This window comes from Malurus melanocephalus, unplaced genomic scaffold (assembly GCF_030028575.1).
Source record: "Malurus melanocephalus ecotype Western Australia unplaced genomic scaffold, MMel_1.1 scaffold_30, whole genome shotgun sequence".
Classification (NCBI taxonomy): Eukaryota; Metazoa; Chordata; class Aves; order Passeriformes; family Maluridae; genus Malurus; species Malurus melanocephalus.
The window spans coordinates 3103351-3125305 of NW_026623262.1; the positions used below are offsets into that span (position 1 = coordinate 3103351).

Here is a 21955-nt window from a genome sequence, read left to right on the forward strand (position 1 = left end):
TTTTGAGTTTGGTTTGCTTCTTCTTCCTTTTTTTTTTTTTTTTGATAAGCCAGAATTCCAGGCAGTGTACTTACTTATACCAGAGTAAACCACAATTTGTTTGGTTTTTTTTTAAAGAAACAAGTTTCTGAAGTGAAAGGGACATCATCATAACAGAGCAGTGATTTGTTTGTTAATACAGAGTAACAAAYCTTAAATAGATCTGTAGATGGAGAAGTCAGTTAATTTCGAGATTCTCTGAAAACAAATGCAGTGAAAGCATTTGACTTTCAGGTGTTTTGTTTGGCTTATTTTTCACGGTAATATGCAGAGTAGCATTATTTAAAGTCTTTGTTTTGTGTGAAACCTTTTTTTTTTGTTTGTTTTAGGAATAGATGAAGCAAAATAATATCAGTTAGATGGCAAGCTAACAGCAGCGGCTGTCAATACTAAAACAGCTATTGTAGGCTGAGCACCATGTGGTTCTCCCAGATGTAAAGGGCATTCTGGGCAAAATTCCTGTACAATGGCCAGTGTTCCCTTCTAGAAWTTAGAGAAGATGGGGTCAGGGATGGAGGAAATAGAGAGAGATGTGAGCTGTACTACTCTGATAAATGACTTTTCATCTRTCTGGATGCTATTTATACTGTTTGCCTTGCCTCGGAATTTCTCTGCGGGCTGTGCTTGATGTTTGTGCTGTAGATGGCTACTGCTTACTRTTTATTCAGGCAGGACTATAAGAGAGGTTTTGGTAACCCTGCTTTGTTTTCTGACAAATGCAAGTTGGTGCCTAATTTTTCTTTACTCTCTGATTCTGACCTTGGAAAAATAAATATAAATAAAATCTCTTATCTGGATTGTCAGACTCAGCTGTGCCTGCACTCTTTTTTTGTTTTCAAACATGGGAGCAAGGAGACAGGAATGACAGTGAACACACCTCTCCCTACACCTGAGATAAGCGGGATACCGCCCTGCTAAAATCATCCATCCAGGCTGGGCAGCTTTCCAGTAAAGATGACACATGCCCACCATTGTGAYAGCAGCTGGTTTCAGGAGGTGGGAAGATAAGAGCGCTGTTTGAAAAAATAGTGCTGCACCAATAGAAATATTACTTTAGTTTTCCGCTTCTCGAAAGTGTGTGAAGAACGGGTAATTATGAGAGACTGTATTGCCCCAGGTCTTAGTCCAAATCCATTTATGCCCAGAAGAGTTTCATGATAACTTTGAAAGAACCATTGGCATTTGAAACCTGAAGGTAAAAAAAACCCRCAATATGAAATTGTGCAGTGAGCAGTCCATGCAGTGCMCTGAATGTTATTTCTGCAAGTAATTCTGCTGATCTTTTTCTGAAGTTAGTCGCTGAACAGAAACTGAGGGGTCAGTTCTGGTTGGCTTTGCAGTAGATGCCATAAGCGATGAATGCTTGACGAGAGCATCTGAGAGATGCTGTGCTACATCTGCTTGTGCTTTCACTGTGCAACTCGGTTCCCTTCAAAGTCATCTGGCAGAGTGCAAAGCATCGTGAGTCATCCTGGCACTGCTGGAGTGTGTAACTACAGTCTCTTAGCTTGGTGCAAGCCAGACCCTGTCTGTTATCCAGTTTGGATGCAGAGCAGGACACAGAAACACCCCATTGTGCTGTTGTGTCTTAGGGTGCGTGGATCAACTGCAGCATCTTGGGTGCAGTTGGAAATTGCACCAGCTGCATGTGGACCTGAGAGGCTGAAACCTTTGCTAGGAGTGAACTTGTTGCAGAGGCAGCAKTGCAGCACTAAGCCAGGACACCTCTTTCTCCTGTCAAGGAGCTGCTGGGCCCAGTGTGCTGATGGTGCAGCCATGCTCTGCTTGTAGCGTGGCTCTGGAACTGTGCTAATGGGCTCTGTGCCTCAGTCTGTCAGTAGTTTCTCTGGGTTTTTTTTTTCCTAGCCTCTAAAGTTTTAATGTTGGAGTCTGAATCACCACTGAAATAGAAATTTTGGGGAAAGATTTTCCTAAGGGAAGTTTGAAAGACAGAAGCTTTAATATAAAGCCTTTATATTCTCATTTTTTTAATCTACAGAAAGTTGTTCCTGATATTATTAATTCTTCTGGCTGGGAGAGTTAATTTGTGTATTACTCTTCATGCTGCTATAGGAATTATAGATTTAATTATGGTTGAGGTACTCAGAGCTTTGCTGGTTTTCTGTATGTTAAATATAAAGAAAAAATAAGTCTGTGTAATTTTTTGGCTTGCTGAGTTAATGTAAACACTTGGAAACTGTGCCAGAGTATAAATAAAAAGAGGATTTACTTTGCAGAGAATGTTATTAACTACTCCAAACTATTCTGCTTTGTGGGGAGGATTASTGCTCTGCTTTATACTGGGACACACCTTTTTACAGCTACTACTCTATGCAGCAGAAGATTCAAAACTTTTCCTATAATTCCTTGTATTCCCAAATTTTCTTTTGCAATTACAGCTGATTACTTGTGGCCAAAAGTTGATTGGAGTTAACATAGCCATAATGAGAAACAATCTGATTCCYTGTTAGGTGTAAATAAACTACCTACTAGTGGTATTCCTCTTCATCTGCGTTACTCAGTGTTTTCTGCCTGACATGGTTTTATTCATAGTCCTTGAATATTTTCATGTTGCAAAGTTACTTAAGTGTGTCTGTTTCTTGTGCTAAACCAGTTTTCCATCTTACTTTCTCCTAATGTGTATGAAAATTTAATTTTTGATTGCAGTTTAATTCCATGAAACTCTTTTCCTAACTGTCTGTTCATAATCAAGCCAGATACAAGATCTGTGAAAAAAACCCCTATTTTTCATAGGAGATTTCATAGGATATTTGGGTGAGGGACAAGTACATGAGATATGTTAAATAACTGGGACTTACTTTTCTTCATTCTTCTTTTGTTTCTACATTTTTAATTACTGCCTTTCTGCTTTGTGGCTCTTAGTCAAAGCACACCATTCTCACCTTTTCCAGCAAACCATGTGTGTGTTTAAATGCTTTTCTGAAGGCAGTGTGAGTTGGCTTTGTTTCAGCTGCCCCTACACATCACTTGACAGAGCCTGTGGAATAAWATGCCTGTGTGTCTGCTGCAGTATTGGGGACAAGAAAAATTGAAGGGTATATATACTTCTTTAATATATTTCACTAATATGATATGCCATTTATGCATGCAATGTTATGAAATTTTCATATGAGGGTCAACTAATTTGTTCTTGCAATTGTCCCCTTACGTTTCTTCCAGTTTGTGGGTCAGAAAAATGCATGTCAAGATTTCATTTTTCTTTTGGGAGCTGCAGCTATTCTCAAGAGTCTGTTCTTCCTTAGACATGTATAACATATTTGATGCATCTCCCGATGAAGCAGCCAAAAGTGCATGTTCTGACCTCATCTTTAAACATTTTCATTTTCTTTACTGATACTTAATGAAGTCACTATCACAGCCATTAAAGATATTTCTGTAAAAGTAGATTATGCAATTATTGCAGTTGTACTGGTTTTAGTCCAAAGTCAAGTATTGATGCTGATTSTTCATTTCGGACCAGTATGGCAATGCCAGTTTGCTCTGGTCGTTGGATTTGGAAACAAGTGTTGGTTGTTTGAGGTGGCTAGGGAGTTTGTTCTTGGGAAATCGGCATGGTTTAGAGTACTTTCACACTTTTGTTTCACACTTCCCGCTGCTCTGTCTCATCCCGGACTCTGGAGGAAGCCAAGCCGGCGACAGRAAGCACACCAAACRCTCTGTTTCATCCACAGTGAGGAGAGGACTGCCACCAGGTTGCCAGTGTTGCCTGAGCAGCCACGTGGACTTTTCTTTTGTTTCTTCTTTTTTCCCTAGGACAAGAGCCACACCATCTTTCTCTGCACCACATGGCTGAGCGGCTGTTGGGGGAGCGGGCAGCAGGCATTCCTGGACTTTTAAATATCTGTTACTTTTTATCTGTGTCCTGTGGGCACCTTGTTTTGTTAATAAACTATTTTTCTCTTCACTTTTACCCAAACATCTATTTCRTATTTCATCTATTTCAAATTGATAATTTTTTCACTTTAGAGGAAACATTTACCCTGTAACGTTTTTCTCTGAAAATATTGTCTCAAACCAAGACAGGTTCTTCATGGCTTAAACAAAACAGTCATTTTTCCTTATGTATGATTTCCTTAAATGTATTATTTTGAATTATTTACTCTTCATGTGTTACTATATATTTTTATTTTAAAACTGAATTATATAGATTAGGCCTTTTCTGGATAGTGGAAGTTAAATCGAGTGCCCTGTGACTTCTGGAGATAAGAATATACTGTATAAAATCCTTATCAATATGAAAATATGCAGAGAAACAATTTGTATCAGTGCCACACACTCTTCAGGTTTCCTTTTTTTGATTGGTTTTTGATGACCACTGTGGGCTTCGCCCTTGTATTTCTGTGTCTGGTGTAAATAAGTGCATACAGTGGTGCAGTGCATTGCACCAAGGTTGGCTTGGCATCACTGAATTGTCATCAGTCCGGTCTTGTTATTACTCATAAACCTTGGTTTGCTGTAAGCACACTACAGATGCTCCCTGTTTAGTGCTCAGGAACTCTTTCCTTGGAAAGTGTGTGCCTTTTTAATGTGTCATGGCTCAATTATCACGTTCATTTTGGCTGCCAAAATAGCCATATATATTGTCTAGCAAGTGACAGCCTGGGCCTTTATCTCTTTCTGGCTKTTTGCCAGCTGTTTAATTGCAGCCCTGTGTTTGCTGTGTGTCACATCTTATGGTGGTCTATTATACCCAGCTAAAACAATATTTTGAAAATGTTTCCAATGTAAACWAATTCTGTGAGACTTTACATCCTGTTATTTACATGATCTGCTAGGGATGTAATGTAGGTGATTTCCTYGTCCCTAGGAATACCAACATTTGTWCCTCCGATCATCTTACGWATTTCCAGGGCAGAGAGAAGACAAGATGGGGATGCAGAAATGCTATCTTGTCCCCTTGAGAGATGTAATTAAAGCTGTATACTTGTCATGCAATTTTTCATTTGTAGTTTCCAAGACATTTTTAAAACCAAATATTCTCTTTGTTCTGCCTTTARAAAAGAGTGAGAATACAGAAATTGAGCTGAGATCTCAAAGGGAGATGGCAAAGCCTGTCAGCCATATTTCTGCCCAAATAGATACTTTGGGTGAAGWTATTGTTGGGATTTGTGGGAATGGTGTCTCAGAGAAGCAGAGAATGGTGCAGGTGCTGTAAACAGCAAGTTGTTTGGCAGCCGACTGCTTTCCACCGGGAAAGACCTAAGGCACAGCGGGATCTGTGTCCTGCCCCCCTATAACACCTGGGAGATGGAGCCACACGGTCTGAAACCAGGCCACTGGAGGGCTAAGCACTCCACAGCACTTAAGTGTGTGGGGAATCCTTGGGTTGAGTCCAGTTTTACGTGCTTCTCTTTGTTCAGATATTAGTATCTTGCTCATTTTTTTCTCTGAAGAGCTTTTGTCTTAGAGAGTTTCAGCACCTGGATGGATTCCTGTGTGGTGCAAACTGCTTTAGCCTTAAGAGCAKTGAAGGTACATTAGCTAACAGTCTTGGCTATGTAGACTTTTTTGGCAGAAACTTTGCTTTTCCACTGCTTAAAGAGGAAATCAGGATTTGTTCTATTGCTTGTTTAATAGGAAGAATAACTGTTTAACAAGAAAGACATGATAAAAGTCTTGGGAAACAGCTTTGCAGTTCAGAGGGAGACAGAACAGAGGGGAGCTTAAGGAAGATCCCATTTTTCTGCAAAACGCTAAATTTGTAATTAAGTAGTAAGGGTTAGCTTTAGAAAAGGAGAAAGACCAAGTTATCCTGTAGGTAGGATTAGATCTACAGGATTTTTTTCTTCTTAATTGGAAGGGAAAGGATCCCATCTAGCTAAAGCCATCTAGCATGCTGGAAGAGGTTTGATATTAAAATGGGCTTTTTTAAAAGGAAATAAAATCATTAAAACTGCTCTTAAACCTTCTGAAAAATCCAATACTGTGTGAGGATAATATACTCAAGCATGTGTACCTATGTTTTTTTCTGGTTAATGTGCTAGAAAAATTGTGGTAAATAACCCCCCTTTAACACATCTTTTTCAGAAACTAGCCTGTTAAAGTAGGCTTACAAATATTCAAAGGTATTTAGGAGAGAGTTGCRCATATATGGGGCAGCTGGCGTGAAAGAGGTTGTGGCAGTTCTGCTGTGCTGTCACTGCGTGTSTCTTCAGCAAATGCATCAAAACAGTCACGAGTGTCACTTTTTTGGTAGCAAGATCTGCATRATTCCCATAGTTTACAATGTGACCAGTCTATCCAGTGTCAAAAAAAAGGGCCACTTTGCTTAAGTTTTTGCTTGACTAAACTCCTCATTGTTCCATTRAGCTTTTGTGTATGTGCTGTATTTAGTATATTTTGCTTGTGAGTTTCTTATGCACCTCAAATCACTTTACTTTCTGGTGAGAATGAAGACGTCATCAACTAAGTTTTGTAGTATACAAATAAAGTGGGTGCTGAAAGGCAGCCTGTCAGAAACCCTTTCTCCCTTCATGCTGCCTGGTTTGATAAGGCAGGTGTGCATGTGTGCTGTTGTCGTGGAGGCTTCAGCTATCCCCGGTGTTGATGTTTACATGATTTGTTAAGAAGTTGTTATTTCTGAAGAGTAGTTACAACACTTAGTTAATCGATACCTTCTCATTAAAAAAYGCTTACGTGTTAGATGTGGTCATTGCAAATTATTCGTGGCTTTGGGGAAGTGAAGTTTCCTTACTATTTGAGATCTTCAGATATCACTGGGTGTTAGATAGAAGGAAGCTAAATCCCAGCAAGTCTTGTGCAAAACYCAGCTGGCAAAGCAATGATGCCACTTACTTGTCATAGCTGAACATTCAGTGCCTACTCAACAATGAATATGAAGGAGGACATGACCAGGACAGGTCACAAGAATGCACAGCCCATACAGCACTACAGGCTGATCAAGCCCTGAATATTGAAATAATGAAATATTGATCAAATGCAGAAAACTGGTGGAAAGCAGGGCATGCAGCAGAGCATGGTGAGAGCAAATACCTGTGCAGCATTTGCTGTGGAACTATTGAGAGGTGCAGTGTGGTGCAGCAAGAGTSCAGAACTGATAGGGGGCCGATGGTGCTGAGTGCTGAGTGTGGATCAGCTGCAGTACTGCTGCCTCAGGGTTTTGCTTGGCTTTCCATGCACCTAAGCTTGCTGTGCTTCCTATTCCAAGTCCTGTTTCATATCCTGCCTTTGTTCAGCATTCCTGACTTTTTGCATCTTCTCCCTATTCCATCTTCACAGCTGTGATTTCAATAATTGGGGCTAAACACTGGCCTTTTTTTYCCAGTGGAATAATTGTTGTATAATCATAGTTACCTTCTTTGGGAATTAAAAAACCCCAAAAGATAAAACAAAAGATAAATCCTCTGCTGCAACATACAGCATGTTCAGGGTTAAAGCAGACCAGGAAAAGGGACACTTCCCTTTCTTGTCAAATTAGCTTTGGTTTCTTAGATCCATCATTCTGGAATGCAGCCTTGAAATGCCAGTTTTCTTGTAAGGAGGAAGTAGAGCCAATTGACTTAAACTTTTAGTTGCATCTGCTGGCAATTTCCACCAGAAGCTAATTACAGCTCATAGCTATCACCAGCAGATGACTGACTGATTCCACCTCTCAAAGAAGAGAGTTTAAACCCACACAGGTTTCTTTTTCCTTGAAACTGTAAGACTAGAGTAACATTTTTCAAGCAAATATTTTACACATGTGAGCAGAAATCTTCAAAAATTAGGTATTTTTTTTTTTCATTCAAATACTATCTCTAGGTCTTTCCAGGTCTGGAAGTCATTTATTAGGCTTTGCAGTGTATCCATATATCATTTCAACACTACATGGTGTGTGCATTTTTTAATTCTGATGTGATTAACCCAGCCCATTTTCTGTGTGGTCCATTGTGTAAATTACTTCAGAATAACTAAAATGGCTCAGACCTTTTTGCTGAGTTAATACTGCAGGTTTGAAAATGCTCTTAGGTACTGAAAAATTCACACCTGTTAGTGTAGTTCCACTAAAATGAGTTTTGCAAGAGTGAGCCTTCTCAACAAAGAGCGGAGCATGGATTTTTTTCATCAAGCATCACTAGATGGCGTTGCCTAGTAGTCTAACAGCTGACAGTTTGAAAATAGATKAAATTAATGCAAATCTATAGAGTTATTAAAAACATTTAAATCTTTCAGTGTGTTGTCTTAGGTACTTTTTTTTTCCTTTTCAATCATGCTTCTAATTGTTCGACAATTCAATTGTTGYATTTAAGTGTTACTTCTGCCTGTTGCAGCTCTTAAGCAAGTAGTCTGCTGTAGTTTTTTGCGGTTCTGCTCTGCCTTGGTTTGCTTGGACACTCCTTGAAGGCGTGTGCTGAGGGACCAAGGCTCAGCCAGACTCTGTGCTGCTGTTTCATGCATGGTTCTCTCTGTTCAGAATTAGCCTCTTTTAATGGCATCCTGAAATATCAGCAGAAGGACTGCTTGGAGGATGCCAGAGCAGACAGACAACAAAAAACTCTGCCAGTGTTACTTTATAGAAAGCTCCTGGTATGCCATGTTTTTCTAAAGCATGATGCCCACTGTTATTACAGACAACATAAAATAAAACAAAAGTGATTTTGAGGGGTTTTATTCTGTTGTTTATTTTGTGGTTTAGACGTCATGGTTTTTTGCTTTTTTTCTCTAAAAAGAAAAGATGAAAAAAGGCTGGTTTCCTCTATTTTATTAGTGGTCAGTCATGCTCTGGCTGCAGCACTGAAATGCCACCACTGTGCCTGCCTGTGGGGCATGACAATGCCTGAACACTCTTCTCTGGTGTGCTTTTTCCCAGGCAAGGCAAGAGGAGGCATGCCTTTTGTATCAGTAGTGCATTTAGCTGCAAGCAAAAAGACATCGGGTAGGTAGGTTTATTCAGGGAGGATGGTAAGGAGAAATTATGAACCAAGCAGCTTTTGTTCAGTGCTTTCAGTTCAGCTCCATCATCTGCCTCTTCTAAACTGTAAGGGAGAATTTGGCATAAACTACTCCCTTTTTTTCGTTCACCAGCACTTTTAAAATTAAACTATCTCCTGCTTGACATTATAGTTATTTTTAAATTCTTTTTTAACCCATTGCAGATGTCTTTATCAGCCTACTAAAAATTAAATTGTTGTTGACAGGAATTGGTATAACTCATTTTGTTTCTTTGTTTAAATAATGTTTCTAGTTAATGTCAATCAGTTTGCCTGTAATCATACATTTATATGTAGAGAGTGTGCACACCTCTAGTTGTTTTAACATTTGTATTTACAAAACAGTAAATGTGGTAGAATCTTAGTTGTAGGATAATGTTGAGGATTTACATTAACAGTTTGGACACTTATAAAGCAGTATCACATTTCACAAAAGAAGGAGGAATGAAAAAAACAAATTAAATAAACCAACAAACAGTAAGCATGTATCAGACTGCATTTTGATGAAAGCTGGTCATCAAAGCTGCTGTTTATTAAAGAGATTTGCATTAGGTGCTAGACCTTATTTGAACAATCTTCTGAAAATCTCTGCAGTGTATTTCTGCAGATTAAGGTAGTTCTTTGCAAAGCCTCCCTTCAGAGAAATGGCAAATAGGATCAGGGAGAGAGCAAGCTTGTTTGAGAACTTCAGCACAATCCCTAACAGGCTCCTTGTGTGCTGGGGAAGCAGTGTAAGAATACCAGGACAGGAAAACCCTTAATCTTCTTTTAAATGTCCATAAGTTTTAAAATCAGAATAATATGAGTAGCTATAAAGTAATCAAATAATTTATGGGCTAGTTTTTCATCACTTTATAGAAGGTAATTGATAATAAAGGTACAAATTTGGTACAGAAGATCACTGGTGGTAAAGGTATACATTCATTTGAGTGCYCCAGGCAGTAAAGTACTGAAGTACATGCTTGTTTCCCATTGAAGTCACTGCAGAGCTTCCCTTAGCTGGGTCCGCGGGAGGGGAGTCAGTTAAGCAGAGCCAAACACAGAAAGAAGAAGGGAAACCAGTGTGGCAACTGCAAGTTGCTCTACTTGTAGCTGTGCAATGCACTGCTAATATTTGTATCAGATCTCAAAACCTCATCTTCAAATATGTCTGGTCCCCCAGTGCCTCCACATGGGGTACAGCCCAGTGTTGGAAAGCATAGGCTGTGGTGCCTGAGCAGGATGAGGAGAGAGAAAGCAGGGAACTGGGGCCTCCCTGCTCTCCCCTTGCTTTGCCAGCTTTCTTGTAGCAATTTCAGAAATATGCCATTCAGAGAAATAATATTTCTGCCACACCTCCATCTCAGTGTGCTCTCTGCAAGCAGGGAGAGGCAGAAATATGGAGCCAGTTGTTGTGAGGAGTTGCTCAGAACATTGCTGTTAGGAAGGACTCTGTTTCATGAGCATAAAACCAAAGTACACATGCAGTGCCAGTCTTTTCACCTAAATTTTACATGAGGCTGAATGCTCTTTTAATCCTGTTTATTTGGGGGCATTCAGCACATAATACTAAATGTGCTTGATTTTTTTTTTATTTGCAGGTCACCTTTTAATGGAGCTGTAAAAGTAAGTGTAAACTGCGCCTTCTTTTGTCATCAGTAAGTGCTGAAGGGTGTAATGCTCAGGGCAGGAGTGTCTCTGGGCTCACATGTGGGAGAAGGATGGGCAAACCCTAGCACTACCCAGTAAGTAAGAGGGTTGAAAGGCATCATGGGCTCTTGTTCATTTGCACTGTGTGTACAGGCCTCAACACTGCAAATACCTCCTTTTGCTTTTTCACTTGGAATGCTTCTCAGGGGCCTTGTTGTTCTAATCCTGGCAAAGACATGTCCAGAAAGACTGTTTTTGCACTGAGGAATGTATCTGCCATACCTAAAGGTTCTCCTGCTCGGTTGAAAAAGAGGTCTGGCTCTTGTCTTGACATCCTCCAGGTCAGACACAATTAGGAGACAGAGCTCAGGCTGCTATTCTGCATAGAGAGGTAGCACGTACCCCTTTCAGTGTGTCTTACAGAGGAACTTTGTCCTTGGTAGAAATCAATTAAATACATTTTCCCCATGATGCAGGCAATTCCTGTGGTCCCTGTCTACTGTGAAGAGAGTATGATCTGGATGCACTTTGCATGTGCCAGAAATGCAGGTGTAGGCCAGATGAAGCAGGCATAGACCTCAACCCCCCTTTTCCCCTCCCTGATTTGCAGCTGTTGAATTCACGGTGCACATAAATGGGAAACAGCCCACAAGGGGTTTAAACTCACCATACACTGTGAAAGCTTTGGGCTGCAGTCTGGATGGGTGGAATAAAAGGTCAGATCAGGAGTCAGAATGTCTTTCTGGGCTCCTCTTCTGTCACAGGAACAGATTATAATCCCTGCTGCTGCAGATCCTCCTCATTCACTCCCTTCTTTAGCAGCTCCTGTGTTTGAATAGGCAACATCTGTGTATCTGTGGTGGTGGGAGAAGATGAGCATTAGGGTGTTTCACCCCAGAAGACCATCAGTCCCTTTCAGGCACCAGACAGGAATGGGCTGTGTGTCTGTCTGCCAGGCCTGGCTACTGAGTGCTGTTCCTCTAGCACTGATTCCTGTGTGCTCACTGAAATCAGGATTAAATTCTCATATCTTGTAGAAACTGTGTGCGTTTATTTTACGCACCTTGTGCAGGCAGGGCTGTGGTGAGGGTCATTGTGGCGTCAATGAGCTTTCTTACATGGAATCATGTGCATATTTGGAAAGTATAGCCCAGACTTGTAGCCAGTGGGCATCTACCAGGGAATCTGCCTTGATTTCTTGSCCCCCTCCACTGGGAGCTGCTCTCCATATGAACGGGGGAATGTGGCTGCCAGAATTAGGAAATGCAGAGCAGGGCTGGGGTGGTTGTGCAGTGGGCTCCCCTTCCTGTGCTGCTGGGAGGAAGGCAAGGAACGTGAGGCACAGGTGAGCTGGCAGGCCTGACAGAGAGTGCCAGAAGGCAGAGCTCCACAGAAGGATGAATACTGCAAGGGAACACCAGCTGGCCTAACTTCATCTCAAAGGCTGCCCTTCAGTGCAGAACTGTCACTGGATCCTGTAAGGACCTGTGTGAATACACCAGCGTCTAACACAGCAAAGGCAAGATTGCCAGTGCCTCTGAGAGGGACCCTTTCCACACTGTACCTGTGTGGAGGAGACAACAGGAGCATCCTGGACCAGGCAGACTAGCAGAGTGTTTCTCAGAAGTAGCTCTTCCCTTGCTTTGTATCTTCCAGTACTCCAGGAAAACATCAATACTGATTTTTTTTTTTWAATTRAAAAAGGTGTTTGCTCAAACAGAAGGTTCAACTGGAGCTTGCCAGGAGGAAACACTTGAGTCATGCAGGGACAGAGAGGTTGGTGCAGGATTTTTGTGTATAAAACAATCTRATGACACTATACCTGTCTACCAGCTTGGACCCACTATGTTGTGGCTTTATTTTTTTAAGACACTGTGTGAATTGACTCAGGAGCAGGAGGTTGAAGCAGCCAGACAGCTGTTATCCTCTCTTTGGAGACAGGCAAGTATCAGCATGTCACCAGACCTGCTTCTATTACATGTGCAAAACATGCTCAGTTCCCTTCTTCTGAGTGTTTTTCATCTAAAGGTTAGAGCACAGGCTGAAAGAAGGGAGACTTTGAAGCCTCATTATGCATTAGGCCACTTACAGTAAACAAATGAGCTGGAGACTGTTCTCTTAAGAGGTCTAATTCCTATTGTACAAACCCCCAAAGGAGTGGTGGTGTTCCGTTCCTGCTTTCTCTTGATGTTCACAGCAGCTCACTCCCAAGGCACCTTGTCTCCCTGGAAGTCTGCTCTGTGGCCCGGGAGACATTTGCCCTGTTAGATGTCAGATAAGGAGGGGGAGGATCATTGCTTCCATGGAAAGTACTTTTGTCGGTGAGTGTTTACCTCTGAGAGCCAGGAACAAGCCTGGGTGCCTGCCAGTCCATTCTGAAGCTGTGATTTGGCAAACATAGGCAGCAGGAACGAGAGCACCAACAGGAGTGTGGAGAACACCTGAAAGATGACTTTGTCCAGCTGTGTCCTCTGGGACTRCTGTGTGTAGCTGGGGCCCAAGGACTCCTTTTCACCTGCTGACCAAGCTGAAGGAGCAGCCATCTACTACAGAAGGGAAGAGCAGATTTGTAGCCTTCTCTCTGTTTAGTTCTTGGCTTTCAGGAGTGAGCCTGGAGAAATGCTTCTGTATCAGAAGGTTTGACAGCAATTTAAGTGGCTGATCAGGACCAGATGAACCTCCTTGTGCTTCCAGCACTCTGTGGTGAAAGGCAGCTCACCTCTCCAACACTCATCTTCACGTTCTTTCCAGCAGCTTCCACTGTGGTGCCTCTCCCTGGAAACACATCTTGTGATGCTGCTTTTGACCAGAGAGCGGTAAAAGCAGGCGGGTGTGGGTGGCGTGGCTCTGCTGGGCAGTTAGCTGCAATTGCTGGCCACRTCTGAGAATAGCCCATGTTTCAGCTCTTTCCTAGCCCATTCTCCAGACAACTTCTCTGCATCATCCCAGGGTTTCTGGAATCTCTCTTATAACCCCTGGCTTTTAGTTGGAGGGTTCAGGATTCTTTTTTTCTTTTACAGCTGTTCAAATTGTCCAAAGGTCCTGCTGAAATTCTTGGCTGGATTCCAGGTCTGGCACAAAAACAAACYCTTCTTTTTGTTGCTGAACAGGCAGATTGTTGCCTGCCTGAGCTTTTACTTCCCTGCAGAGACCCTGGAAAAGTAGGAAAAGGGCTGAGCAAGGGCCTCTGTGTATATTTGTGTCCCCTCTGTATAGAAGAGGGGACACGAGTGTCTACCCAGCTTCTAACAGTGACAAATGCTGCACGGAGAAGCACTCTCTGTATTTATTTGAATTAGGACAAGGAGGCATTTACAGAGAGAGGAAGGAAAGCACMGTTTAAGTATATTTAATATTCATTTGAGCTTAAAAGCCCATAAATGTTTATAATCAAATAGATAATTTGAGTTTACTGAAGTATACCTTCAGCAAGGAAATACTGCAAGCAAAGGGCTTTGTGATTRCTTTGTTGATGGAGGATGGACTTTGGTGAGGTTATTACAGTATYGACTTGAAGAGAATGGATTTGCTAACAAGAAGGGAGATCTTGTCTGGCTTCAGCCCATGGAAAAAAATGAGGGAAGTTAAGATACTAGTGCCAGCTTGTGGCATTGGCTGAGTAGTCTCAAACAGCCATAAATATATTGTAGCCTTAAAGTTATAGAAATATATGACAAGGAAAAGGAAGATTTCATTCAGTASAATGGATAGTGGCAGTCAAGCGAATTAGTTTACATTTTTATTAGGCATTCTCATTAAGGGAATGGGAGAGCAGGATTTATTTGCTTCCTGTCTCATAAGGCTTATAAGGGATGTTTCACTACTGAGATGCTTAAGCATCTCAAACTAATGAAAAGATCATTTCAGGGCTCTTGAAATGATTTATAGCTTGTGATAATGGAAAAGATGTGTTTATTTCGGGGAAGATTGTTTAACTGGTAGAGAAATGTTCTTGAGCMCTGGCAGAGCAATATGCCATCAGTTGTCACGTGCATATGTAACAACAGTAGCTGAATATGGATCTAATCTGTTTACCAAGAAAGCAAATTATAAGATTGTGAAGTTTGCCCTTGCTCAGAACAACAGTGAAGAGATTTTGTTTCTTATGCGAAGAGATTATATCTTATATTAAGAGACTTTGTATCTTATTTGGAGAGATTGTAGAGGTTCTGACAGATTTTTCTGTAAAACATATTAAATCTGAATAAATTATAAATAGATTTTTATCTAACACACCAGAGGTCTTCTTMATTTTTGGTTTTATTGCCTCTATTTGCATTGTTTATTAATTCACTGACTAAAGTAATTCATTAGTTATACATTATTAGTGTTAATAATTGTTAGTTGTTAATTGTTAAATGTTAATTATTTTTAATTCATTAGCTATACATTAAAGTGTACTTTATAGTTTAGATGAAAGCACAAATTGCCATCTTTTTATGAATTTTGAATTAAGTAAATTAATTCTTACTAGCATTTCTTAGTGTCTAAAGTGTAATAGAGTGTATTAGTTTAAAGCAACTCCAGTGATTTCAGTGACATYAGTCAAGCCTCAGACAAGACTGGGAACAGAATTTGGTCAAAAGGACTGAATACACTTGTTCATTTTAGTAATGCTCTTCATAGCCAATGCCAGCAAAATATTTCCATACCAACTAAATATACCAGCCATTATGCCATTATATACCCTGCCTGCATCCTGTGAAAAGCTGTAGATTAAAATAGCTCTGCTGAAATCTTTTCAACCTCCTCCATTAAAATTGGGGAGAGCACCTACCAGAAAGCCTTTAAATAGAAAAATATCRTCAGTTTTGGATCTTCATTAGCCTTTATTGCCTCCCTCTCTCCTGCCCTGTTGCACGTCTCTTGGATTTGCAATTAAAAGCCATTAAAAGCTCAAGAGCTAAACCTGCTCATCACACTGACACAGGCAGTGACTAGTCCAGCTTCAAGCTGAGAAATCAGCTCTTCTACCTAGATCCMCCCAGTTCCCTGAGGCTGGCCAAGGTCTCTGGTAAATCTTCAGGAAAGAGGAGAGCAGGATATCCTCCTGTAGTGTATTCTGCATGGAATGGTTCTAAATTTTTTCTAGCCAACATAAACTCTTACCTCYCTAGGAACAGAAGGTAATACTATGTATTTTGCTGATCTCATTTATCATTTTAGGGCTCTGTTTAGTTGACCTCTTGGCTGCTGGCATTTGTAACATTTCCCAGATAATRAAACTGAGCCTGTCTGGCTTTCCCTAACCACTGGGAAAGTGTTCCTCTCTGCTCCAGTCCCCTCCACCAGTTCCTATGGACCCACTGCTGACAGCTCCTCAGCAGTCATATGAATTCTCCCTCCAAGTCTGGACCTGAGCACACAGTTTGTGTTTCATTTTTGGACATACCTTTGTACACTACTCTTCTGAGTAAGAATCAAGATTGCATCCAGCTGCTCCAGACTATTTAAATTTTTCTGAAAGCGTGTTTGTCCTGGAACAGCCCCACTGAAAGGAACAGAGAAAGGGGRCATGCCAAGTGTCTCCTTGGCAGCTCTGAACAAACCCTGCCTGATAACATGTTTCTGTTTGTTGTTCAACAGTGGAGTMAGTTTATTGAAATCTCAATGATCATAATTATGCTTCAAAAGTTAATGTTGTATCAGCACACAGTAAAGAAATTGAATGTTGCCTTGGAGTAAAATTTCAGACTTGGTGTTGCTTGTTCCTGTGCATGGTACATCTGCCAGGACAAGGACATCAGTAGCCTCCTTGTCAACAGGTGTTCCTGTCTAAGACCAGTGACAGATCTAGTATAGGGCATCTTGTCCATCCTTTTGGTGCAGGACACCAAAGAGCAAGCCCTCAAGTGCTGAGGGAGCAGTGCTGACCCCTTTCCAGCCAGACTTTCTTTAAAATCCTGTGTGAGTACCTTAATTTTATTGCAGTTCCTTGGAATGCAGTGAGTCAGCTGATAAGACTCCAGATTACTTCATCAAATAACTAAATTAGTCTCTACCTCAGCGGAGTTTATTTTTGATATTTCTGTGGTTTAGAAAACCAGCCACACAGAGTTTAAAGGTTTCATTTTTGGGCATTGGGTCTTTCTGGTTTGTTGTTGTTACAATACCCATGGGACTKGTTGAAGTCTGGAGGTGGCATTTTACCTGGAAGATGCCTCTCAGTTACAGAGTAGGGCACAGCCCAGAGGCCAGTACACACAGTGTAGATAGCTTTAACTTCTCAGCATTGCCTGTCTTATTCCAGGCAGGGAAATGGATTGGTGCCGCACTCAGCTGGCTTCTTTCCAGACTTCATTCATGGAGTCACCATGAATAAGGCCTGCTCTTGCCTCCCTCAGCACTGGTGTGTCATATTCCAAGAGCAGAGTGTAGCACTGAGGTGAGTTTTGGGAAAAGCAGCTTTAATATTTTTCAATCTTTTTTGTGTATATCACACGCTGGTGGATTTTTCCCGTGCTCTTTCTTCCTTACTCTGCTTGCTTGCTTCTACTGCTGAAGCATGATCATTCTTGAAGGATCTGGTCATGATTCAATAGCTGTGCAGAAATCCCTTAGAATGTTTCTGTAGGTTTTAACTGTGTTGTGTGTGCTTTTGCCAGTGTGCCTTCTGKGGGTGTGTCTGTGCTGCAAGACTGGGATGTCCAGCCTCAGGCTGGTGAAGAACTTTCTTTGTCCTTCAGGGAGAGCTGGTTTAGTTCAGGCGTGCCGCYGCTGGGATCGTGTTTTGTCTTCTTCAGTAATGCAGCTGTATTTTGACTCTAAGTCTTTAGCTAAAGTAGAAGTAAAGTATTTAAGAAAACTAATTAAAAATAAATGTTTCTGTTGTTTATGTGGTTTCTTTTTTTAAAAAAAAAGACTGTTTAGAGTTTTATTTATTGAGATAGAGGGTAGATGAGATATTATCTTTACAGATGAAAGCCATTCTCACACATGAGGGTCTGCAGAATAAATTATTCAATCATTGGTCTTTTTTTTGTGAAAATTTGAGTATTAACATGCATCATCTCATGAAGCATCTCTGATTTAGAAACAAGTTTCAGAAAAGTAACAACAGTGTCATGTAGCCGAAAGCAAGCAGGAGGCAGGGAAATAACCTTGTGCATGGCAGGTKTACAAAATGTCATGGTCAGGGGACTGAGAGCAAGCAGGGAAACTCTCGGCATATTTGCCTGAGAACTGACTGAAGAAATCAGAGAATTTTTCATGCCTTACCACTTTTAGGCTTTCTTACAAAAAATGAAGATTTGGAGTACTGAGCTCAGAAGGAATGCAGCTGCTTCTGCTGCTGCTTGGATAACTGCACAAAYATCCAAGTGTAAAACAATTACAAATCTGAATATGCATATGTATCTTTATGGTAAACAGACTAATTGCAGTATCTCTAAAATTGTACATACAACTGTCTTGTATTTTACAGTCACTTTAAATTTCTGTTTTATTTTTTAACCTGAGGATGCTGGTTTTGCCTGTTTTCATATGCACTTAATCCATCCTGAAATTTTTTATTTCTTGTATATTTGCTTCATTCTTCTGTTGTGACACTGGCATTAGTTCAATGTCTTTTCAGTAAAAAAAAAAAAAGCCCCACTATTCTCCAAGACTTTTTCTTCCTTGTCAAGGTTAATGGTAGTATAACATGTAGTTTCTTTCAGCAGTGGAACTGTCATCCATGTAATTGTTTCAAGGGGTTTTAGTGGTGAACTCAACTCAGCATATGAGCCATAGATGTTCTCTGGTAATTTTTATTTTGACTGGCAGGAAGCTGGGTATAGACAGTTTACTGTACAGGTTACAGACACAAAATATTTGTCTTACTAAAAGGTGGTGTCTCTGAATTTGAGAAAAATTATTTAAGACAAAGTGTATAGTCAGGTAGTTAAAGGGAATGTCAAGAACTTATAGGAGAATTTAGAATTAAAGTTGTCATGTGTAAATTTAAATTTGGCATTACCTAGTTTATGAGTATTTAATGATCTCCTCTAATATTTCCTTGTCATTTTCCTTTCCGTTTCTATTCCTTACTATTGAAATGTTTCTAGATTAAAAAGAAAGATTTTTAAGGAGAAATAAATGTTGACAGGAAGAATATAAGCACTGTTAACAGATCAAAGTATTTCAGGTAGCTACAGCAGATTTGCATTGATATGGTTTTGAGATTAAGATGCAAACAGCTGGAGATAGTGTATCATCCTCTTTAGASTTAGTTTATAGTAAAAACATGGTAATATTCGTATTATTATGCAACAGACATAAACCAACTAAGAAATATTTTGCCAGTGTGGGGAGGGAAGGGTTGAAATTCAGAACAATAGCAAGGAGGATTCAATCAAATGACCTTGCAGCTGGGAATGCCAGGGCCTGGAGAATAACAGCGTGGGAAGCCATATATTATGCCTTCTGCTGTTTATTCTTTGTCTSTTGAGAAGTAGCATTTCTGTATGGAGATAACATAGGTGTTTACAGAGACTTGGAGGCCTCTCCCAGACGTGCTTGAGCTCCCTATCTTGGGAGAGAGGTCAAAACAGAGGTCATAAAAAGMACAGAGGAAAATCCCAGCATGGGGTTAAACCACATGTGCAGGGCCCTTTGATAAACGGGTGCAAACAGCAGCACTGCCTGGGACTGGACTGAGCCTGCTGGTGCCTCTGCCCTCATGTTGGGTGTCTGCAGCCCAATGTGGTTTTGGGATCTTCTAGCCAGTTAGATAACAAAATAAATTTACTCTTTGCATTTCAGCTGTGTTGGTTTTTTTTGTTGTTGTTGTTCTCAATCTCAACACACAAACCTGTGTGTGTTGATTCACACAACCACCTAAAAAGAGGGTCATTTGATTAGAAATTCAAGAAGAAAATTCCCTCCAGTTTTCAGTAGTTGCTGTTAGTTACACGGCATGCTCAGAAGTAAARTTTTGTAAACACAATTCCTCCAGTTTGAATATGAGTCTAAGGTGAGTAATTCACAGAAACACAGTATTCACAAGTGAGTTAGAATCAGTGATGATGAATGACACTTCCATATTGTTGTGTGTCTAATATATATTTTCAACAGATAGGATCTGAGGGATTGTCCAGGAAAAGGAATTTTGTCTTCATGAGATGAGGATTGCCTCCATTYGTAGGAAAAGGAACAGTTAGAAGGATTACTAGGGTCATATTCAAGGAAAGGAAAGGAGATCTCCTTGAGAAGAGATGGGAGGCATTCAGCTGAGCCAGATGGAGGAAGAGAGGTAGAGCAAATGTTCTGGGAGAACYGCAGTCAGTGTCTGCTGGCGGAGTTTTAGTGAAGACATACTTTTCTTGCATTTCTGAAGGGAGGCTGAGAAGGCTGTGAACGGAGTGGGAGAGTGTAAAGAGCTTGAAAATTTGAACTGTAAGGAGGCTGGAAACATACAGTCTACAGAAGTGGTATATTCGTTACCTGGACCAAATTTGTCAAAGTTAATCAAACAACAAGTAGATAAAGTTGCAGGGAAGTCAGTGTTTGCAAGCTGGGATTTATTTTTCTGTTGGCTTCTTTCTGATGCCAAATAGACAGCTATGTTTAGTTTATTTGTGCTTGGCATATCAAATGTACCGTGTCATTTGGATACGACCCTTAGCCATTCCTGCTTCACTTTGTTCCTTGACTCTATGATCTCCTGCTTGGAGCTGTGCCCAGAGACCATTCAGAAGCTCAAATCCAACTTGTGCCTGTTTGTTAGGCAGCATTTTACTGGGAGTGCCAGCAAAATTGCCTCCTGGCTTTGATATGGGTTTGAGGGTGGAGCTTGACCTACAGAGCATTAGGGATTTTCAAGGCTGGGGTATTTGCAATGTGGCTCTTTGCTGCTCCTTACCTGCCTGGGGAGAGTTTCCAAGGGATGTCCCAATGTGCATGCTCTCCAGAGCCTGGCAGGTTCACCATTTTCAGTGCTCCACAAAGTTCTTCCCCTATCACACTACAGGTCTGGTCTGGATTTGAGCCAAGTGGATTACTTTATGACAGTGTAGGCTGTTGATTTTTAAGTAACTAATGTAATTCATGTTCATAGGAAGGCTTGGCATAACCACTTAGTTGATCCAAGAAGCACAGAAATGCCAATCTGCAGAGCATATATAAAGCTTTTAAAATGGAAAGAAGAAAGCAAAGAAGCATCCTCAAAAATATATCATCATGATACGTTCCACTTCATGTTGCTAATCACTGTCTTTATACTTTGAGTGGTTTAGTGCCTTGTATAAAGCATGGATTGCTGCATCTTCCATGGCTCAGATAATGCAGTGGTTAATGAGGTCATGCAGGCTGCTAGAGGTCTCTCCCGGGCAGATCTTCAAAGGGAGCTGCCAGCTCTGAAGTGTTAGAGAGGYATGTCGAAAGTGTTATAGATTGACTGCTTCACAGTGTATTAGGTGATCCATCTTTTCAAAAAGCCACACTCATAAAATTGCGGTAATAATGACTGAAATATGTTAACATTTAAGGAAAAGAAGACACGTAAGTGTTTAAGGTAYTCAGGACAGCATGAGGAGCCGAATGCCCTGGAGCAAAAGTGTAAATCTTTTCTTTAATACACAAAAATTTAGGCTGGGCTCCTTAGAGCTGCCAAGAGTGACAAGAAAAAACCTATGGAAAAAGTCAGAAATGACTGATAGGTCAGTTCAGTAGTGACTATCAGCCGGAGACTGGTACTGCATTTTACAGTATGTCACCCTTCCTCTTGGCCCTGGGCACAGGATACATTTCCTAGGTAGCTGAGGGTTATCTTCCCTTCAATAGCGCTATCAGAGCATGGTCAGGCATTTATTTTGCAGTCAGCTGCACCTATGGAAATGTTACCAGCTGCCTTCTGTGGTGGTTCAAACSCCTCTCAGCTCTGCCAGCTGGAGGATTCACGTGAATGGGGTCTATATTGGGGTCTATATTCCTGCTTTGTACCAAATCCATACACTTACTTGGTAAGTATCCCACTGAAACTGTATCAGTCTGACAGTCTCCTATGTCAGCAGTACTGCAAGAGCAGAAATACTCAACCAACTCTTCATCTTTTTCACTATATCCCCCAAGAGGAGACATTTGAAAATAATTTCCATCCCTGTAAATTGTAGACTTGAACACTTAATGCTCTCTAGAGTATATATCTGCATTGCCACTGGCATTTATTTGGAGTAAAATGTTAGGGACAAAGCTGTTGCGTTTAAGTAATTGTTTTACTTGGTCYGTGTCTCTTTTTGTCACCCTATAAGATTTTATTTTAGATTATCCTCAATAATTGCAGCACATGAGTGGCCATATGCTGGGCAAAATACGTAGATAATTTACAACTGTTGTTTGTATTCATTTTTGTAGTTCTG

The 21955-nt window shown here is 40.8% G+C and overlaps 1 protein-coding gene across 2 annotated transcripts in view; it reads left to right on the plus strand.

The window, feature by feature from the left end:
• Positions 1–21955, plus strand: part of UBE2E3 (ubiquitin conjugating enzyme E2 E3) — a 50280-nt gene that overhangs the window by 14747 nt on the left and 13578 nt on the right. The window contains exon 1 of one of the 2 annotated variants that reach the window (XM_057363744.1): positions 16893–17004. The exons of the other annotated variant lie outside the window; for it this stretch is intronic. Coding sequence (XP_057219727.1) covers positions 16934–17004 — 71 coding nt within the window. The 5' untranslated portion in view covers positions 16893–16933. Of the gene's footprint in view, positions 1–16892; positions 17005–21955 lie in introns of those variants that run through there. 2 annotated transcript variants of the gene reach the window in all.